Source organism: Prionailurus bengalensis, unplaced genomic scaffold (assembly GCF_016509475.1).
Source record: "Prionailurus bengalensis isolate Pbe53 unplaced genomic scaffold, Fcat_Pben_1.1_paternal_pri Un_scaffold_95, whole genome shotgun sequence".
Classification (NCBI taxonomy): domain Eukaryota; kingdom Metazoa; phylum Chordata; class Mammalia; order Carnivora; family Felidae; genus Prionailurus; species Prionailurus bengalensis.
Window position 1 is genome coordinate 100,293 of NW_025091192.1, and position 6,000 is coordinate 106,292.

General features: G+C 50.8%; 1 protein-coding gene across 1 annotated transcript in view; it reads right to left on the minus strand.

Annotated features, from left to right (window-relative positions):
- The window catches only part of LOC122478564 (liprin-alpha-3-like), a 28,727-nt gene extending 22,778 nt beyond the window's left edge, over positions 1 to 5,949 (minus strand). Inside the window, exons 1-5 of the mRNA XM_043572108.1 lie at positions 5,784 to 5,949; positions 4,179 to 4,378; positions 3,703 to 3,907; positions 2,798 to 2,943; positions 1,132 to 1,278 (exon numbers count right to left, since the gene is read on the minus strand). Of these exons, the coding sequence (XP_043428043.1) occupies positions 1,132 to 1,278; positions 2,798 to 2,943; positions 3,703 to 3,907; positions 4,179 to 4,378; positions 5,784 to 5,949 (864 nt within the window). The remainder of the gene's footprint in view (positions 1 to 1,131; positions 1,279 to 2,797; positions 2,944 to 3,702; positions 3,908 to 4,178; positions 4,379 to 5,783) is intronic.
- Between the last annotated feature and the right edge of the window lie 51 nt (positions 5,950 to 6,000).

A 6,000-nucleotide genomic window follows, 5' to 3' on the forward strand; every position in this document is an offset into this window, starting at 1 on the left:
TTCTGAGGTGGGCACATCAGCCAGCACAGAGCTTCTGAGAGCATGCCTGATGCCAGTTGAGTTCTTTTTGGAAGTGTACCATTATTCAACAAAAACACTCTCCCTCTTGACCAAAAACGTGGAAACCTTCAACGTGGAAAAGTTAGACACGAGATTTTTTGTTAAAGGACTTGTAGGGAAGCCGAGGTGGCTCAGTCGGTTAAGCGTCCACCTTCGGCTCAGGTCATGATCTCATAGCTCATGGGGTCAACCCCGCCTCGTGCTCTGTGCTGACAGCTCAGAGCCTGGAGCCTGCTTTGGATTCTGTGTCTCCCTCTCTCTCACTCTGGCTCCCTTTCTCAAAAATAAATAAGCATTAAAAATATATAAAGTCATTTTAAAAATCATGTACAAGGTGAGGTTTTTGCAAGGTTAACGTTTGTTCCCACAGACTCCTTCCATCTTCTGTGTGCATATAGCTCTGTGTGTATATACAGACCGCGTATCATGCTTTAAAACCCTCCAAAATAAATCACATGCTGTACACATAGTATTTCGTGATCTGCCCTTTACACTCATGCTTTGGAACATGTTACGTGCTCTCAAACAGCATTCCTCGATGTCATTTTAATGGCTTCCTAGTATTTCACTTTGATTATCATGTTGGGTCGACTGACACATTTGACAAACACACCAGACAAAGCTCTCTCTGTTTCCAAGAAGCTGGATGTGGTGTTCCTGTTCAATGCCGGATGACCTGAGACAACCAAGGAAGAGACGTGCTGCTTCCCAAAGCACAGGGTCTCACATCCTCACGCCAGACTGTGCTTCTGCCCCGGCCATTCCCCCCGATCTCAGGTACTAACCAAAATGGCCAGCTGCCTACACATTCCCGGCCACTCCCTGCTCCTTTGGAAACAGTGCTAACAGGCAACAGAGTAACGTGCATGTAAGACAAGACAAAGAAGGAATCAAGGAGGGGAGCCCCATAACATGCTTCCATAAAATTCGAAAGAATTAAACCCTGGACGTTGAAGTAACCCCGCTGGTCAACACAAGAGTCTAAGATCCTAAAACCTTGACATTGACACTTGGTCCTTAACTTGACTTGTAATTAATAAAAGTGGAATGAAGTTCAACGAAACCAACGACCTGTCGATGCAGAGAGTCCTTCTTTGCGATCTCGTTTTCAAGTTTATCCTTGAGGTCGTGCAGAGAGGTGGCTTTGTGCTGTGCCCTGAGGCAGCGCTTCTCAAGGGTAGTGATCCTGTCTTGCATGTCTTCCTTCTGGGCCACGGCCTACAGCAGGTATTTCAGAGGGAAAACAGGGAAAGAATTAGCGTACGACACATTAACACGCTCCAGACACAAAAACCGGGCGAAATCCTCATTTTCCAAACAAACAGAAAAGTAGCATCCTCGGGGTACCTGGGTGGCTCAGCCGGTGTCGCTTTGTGAGTTGGCGCCCGCCCCGCGTCAGGCTCTGTACCGACAGTGCGGAGGCTGCTCAGGATTCTGACCAGTTACCCAGGCTTATTCTTTCCCAGGTGTTCAAAGACAAACGGATAATAAAGTCTCCCGGAAATCACCTCGGTTGCCTCCGGACACCGTTGAGCTTTCCACAGAACAGCGACTTGCCTCTGGAGGCACACACCATGAGACAACCATCCTTTTTCCGGGGAAAAGGTGGATGAAATCTCATCCAATTACCACAGAGTTGAAGCAGCAGTGTTAACAAATGGAAGCCAAACTCCACCTTTCATATAACTGGAAGTCATCTTCTATAGCCTAACCCTGTAACAACATTGTATCCCATGGTATCTGACACTGCCAATGGAACCAGAACGTCCTGCCCTGCTTTTCTTGTCCAACACGGGAAAGATTCCTCTTCCAGCCCTCCGTGTTTACTAAGCAATTTATGTCAGCAGTCTCAAGAGTGAAAGTGATGAGTCCTAAGAAATGATTTCCTAAATTCTCTGCATCTTGAACTCTGCTGAGGGGTCTCTCCCCACCTTTGCCAAACAACAACTTCACTGAACAGGTTCTATAATTTCTGCAAATACTTTTGTTTTAAATTCTGACACGATCTCCCCCACACTAGGGTACTAAACAGACTGCTCGTGCACTTACACCCTCAAGGGTCTGACAGGGTGTTCCGAGGTGGCATTTCCGGGCTGGGGGTGGGGTGTGCGGGGACTGTCCGCAAAGGGCAGCTCACAGTGACAGGAGGAGGCACAGAGAAACCATCCTACCCTTACTAGTTTCTGTGACAATGATCAGATTCCCATCGACGTCCACACGTGCAGAAGCGGCCGCACTCCTCCATGACCTTACACCAGAACCAGCGGGCTGCGCCTCGCTCACTCTGACCGCCACGACCAGGGGCACGGAACCCCTGGGAGGAGGGCAGGGCGGCAGAGGTGGCCGTGACGGCCCCTGGCAGCGCCACCCCCGCAAGGCCGTGCCCCCGGAAACGACCTGGCAGCACCACGCTGGTTCCTACGTGCCGAGTGTGTTCCCAAAACGGACCGAGAGCATGGCATGGGCCAAGCTCAGGTGGCCCACACTCCACACCCGAGGCCACTCTGCCGCCTGCCTGCCAGGCCTCTGCAGGGGAGAGTCCAGGGAGGACAGATTCCACCACACAGACGGGGAGGCAGCCCGCCCAGGCCCCGGAGTCACGTCCCGTTCTGCTGCTACTTCTACCAAACTCCAAACGTTCAAAACCCGTGGGAGACGAAGGACACACGGGGCAAGGCCGAACCAAACACCCCACGTTAGGCTCGACGATGGCGTGGCCATTTCAACTGACACTCACTTCACGGACATCTCTTTGTAATATGGTGTTCCTTGCTTCAGAAAGGATGAGGTCTTTCCTTGAGGTGTCTAGGTCCTCTTCCAGCTTGGCCACGAGAATGCACAGGGTAGTCAGGAGCTCTTTCACCTGGCTCTGCACCTTTGACACTCAGAAAGGGAAGCAACATGTGAGGGCCCCCACTGCTAGTCTTCCTATGTTGTTTTTTTTTTTCAATGTTTATTTATTTTTTGGGGGACAGAGAGAGACAGAGCATGAACGGGGGAGGGGCAGAGAGAGAGGGAAACACAGAATCGGAAACAGGCTCCAGGCTCTGAGCCATCAGCCCAGAGCCTGACGCGGGGCTCGAACTCACGGACCGCGAGATCGTGACCTGGCTGAAGTCGGACGCTTAACCGACTGCGCCACCCAGGCCCCCCGTGTTGTTTTAAAAACAATGGATAAAAAGGAAACCCCCTCCAATCAAATCCTGGGATGATGTCTGGAGCTGAACTCTGCGTGTGGCCCCTAATTCTTCTACGAAACTACACCCCTCCAGTGCCACACGTAACTGCTCTCTCACCTGGAAACAAAGGGATTGAGTTGGTACACAGAGGTGTTTCATTAGTCCTTACTCTACAGTTACCCTAAGACCCCTTCGCCTCAAAGAACATGACAGAATGCTGGTAAGCTTTTTCACGGATGCTCCTGTTCACAAACTTGCTTGTTAACCCCTTTCAATTTTACATTCGAGACAAATCTTCCCCGAAATAAATTACATTATGCAATCTGTACTAGCCAATCGATACACACAACATTTCCACCAACTACTGCTTTTTAACCATACAGACCTGTCTTCTTACAAGAATTCAAGAAGATGAAAAGGAAACTCCAGTCACACAAACACACAAAGTGTGCCTAGAACACACAGCATGTGCACAAATTGAGAACCGCTGTGGCTAGGCACACCATTTCAGCCTCGGTTTTGTCCTTCTCCAATATGGAGTTGAGGACCTTGAGCACCTCCACCTCACTGGACACGCCGGCAGGAGTCTTCGCCTGTCGCCGTATGACTGTTTTTTGAAGAGCTCTCTCGTGCCTGGAGACGAGGAACTCCAAATGTTCCAGCAGCAGCTGGCGGGAGAGACAAAAGGAAAACCGTGTTTCAAGAACACCTTCAATTCCGGGCCTCAAGTTCACCAAATGCAAAACCAAGTCTGAATCCTTTCAATTCAGATCCCAGGTAGGGAGCCACCCCCTCGAATGTGTGAAAATAGCCTTACTCCTCCTCACGGATCAAACAAGGTTTGAGAACAATAGGTCCCAGCCAACTCCACGGGGACATGTGGACAAGGGGCATGAATGGTGTCCTGTGTTTAAAGACACTGGCAGTGCGCCTACTGACCCTGGTGTTGTTTCTCTCCGCCTTCAGGTTGGCGATCTCCTCCTCTCTCTGCATTAGCTGCTCCCTGCAGGCGTGGAGCTCTGCAGCGAGAGCTGCACACTCCTGGGGTCGGAGAGGGGACAAAAGTGGAGAGACACAGGGGGTCTTTACCAGAGCACACCAGGCCTCCGTGGCCCTCCAGAGTCCCAGCACCCACCACCCTCAAGTAGCATCACACACACCAGTCCCCTCCTCACCACCCACAGGAGTCCCGGGGATTTTCGGAGGGACCGACACTCAAGGGGACAGACGTTTTCAGGTGCCTGGCAGGTCTAGGACTCAGGAACTCTGCTGACTCGGGAGCAACAGGCCGAGAAGCCTCCTGCCCATCCGCAGCCTCTGGCCTCGTCTGGCAAGCAGGCTTGTGGAGCGGCAGTGGGGAAAGGCTGACGGTCCTCAAAAGCTGCTGTCTTAGCCTGAACCCCTGGCTCAATCAGACTCAACCCTACCCGATGGACTTTTCAAAAATGATGGTAGGACTCTTGACGAAAGGGCGAGTTTACGACTTCTTTCCATAGGCAAGCAGGAAATATTATGGAGGAAGGGTTTCTGAGGAGAGTGATGCCAGGGCCCACCACCCCGCGTGGGGCTTCTCTCCCGCCAATACTGAGCGCCCGCCCAGGACATGGCCTACAGGTGGGCTCCAAGGAGGTGGACGCACACTCTCCAGTCAGTCGAGCGCAGAGTCCGGTGCAGGGCTCAATCCCTGAACCATGACATCATGACCTGAGCTGAAACCAAGAGTCAGACGCTTAATGCCCTGAGACACCCAGGCGCCCCAGAGCTTTGGTCTCTGTAGGACAGACGAGGGGATAAACGTTCACTTAACAACTGACATTCCAAATAAAGAGAGTTGTTGATTTCAGCAATTCTAGAAAATCCAAGTACAAACTGGTGACATACTTCAATTTCTTTCATAAATTAACCCTTTCCAAATCAACGGAATGTCACCACAGAACTGACCACGTTCCTTGCAATCTGACTTGACAAGGTGAACCCACAGAAGCCTATCTGATCCTTGAGGTAGGACTGTGCAGGCCCATTTCTATGTGGGGATTTTTGTTCCAATAAATACATTGGAAACTTTTCTGGAGATGTGTGACATTTGGAAAGACTGGCAGATGAGCTGAGCAGCTACGAAGTATCAAAACTAGTAAGTAAACGGGAGGCCACGAGTGCATGAAATATACGCAGATACTAGGCTATTAGAGCATTTCCTCCCCGAAAACATACACAAACCTACTCTAACAAGAGAAAACGTATCATTTTGCACACAGAAACTGACCGTACCTACATGGTGCCATTTGCAGTCAAGAGAAAGGCAAACCAATGTGGAGACGCAGGATTAAGTCCTAACCGCATAACACAAGCTGTAGCAGACGCTGTCCTCTGGGGGAAGTGTGCACCACCTCCTGTTGCTATTGAGGTCCCCTCAAGTGTTGCACGAATCCACGAATCTCCTACTCAGCTCTTGGTAAGCACTTCCTTTCTCCAGTAAATCAAGCACCACAGGAGAAGTGATTTCTCAGGGTTCCTGCATCATTTTCACCATGTTAAGGGCAATACCATGAACCTTAATTACATCCTGGGACCCATTTGAAGTGTCCCCAGGGATGCTGGACGTGCTCCCGCGATGCAGAGGAGACTCATGGTATGACAAGAAAAGGCTGAATGGCCTGACACGTCCTGAGGTCCACAGCTGCAGCTGCCAGCCGGCCAGCGTGAGGACCATGGAGGCACAAAGAAAGGGAAATTCTCGAAGCTCTCGCTGCGGCTACCCAGC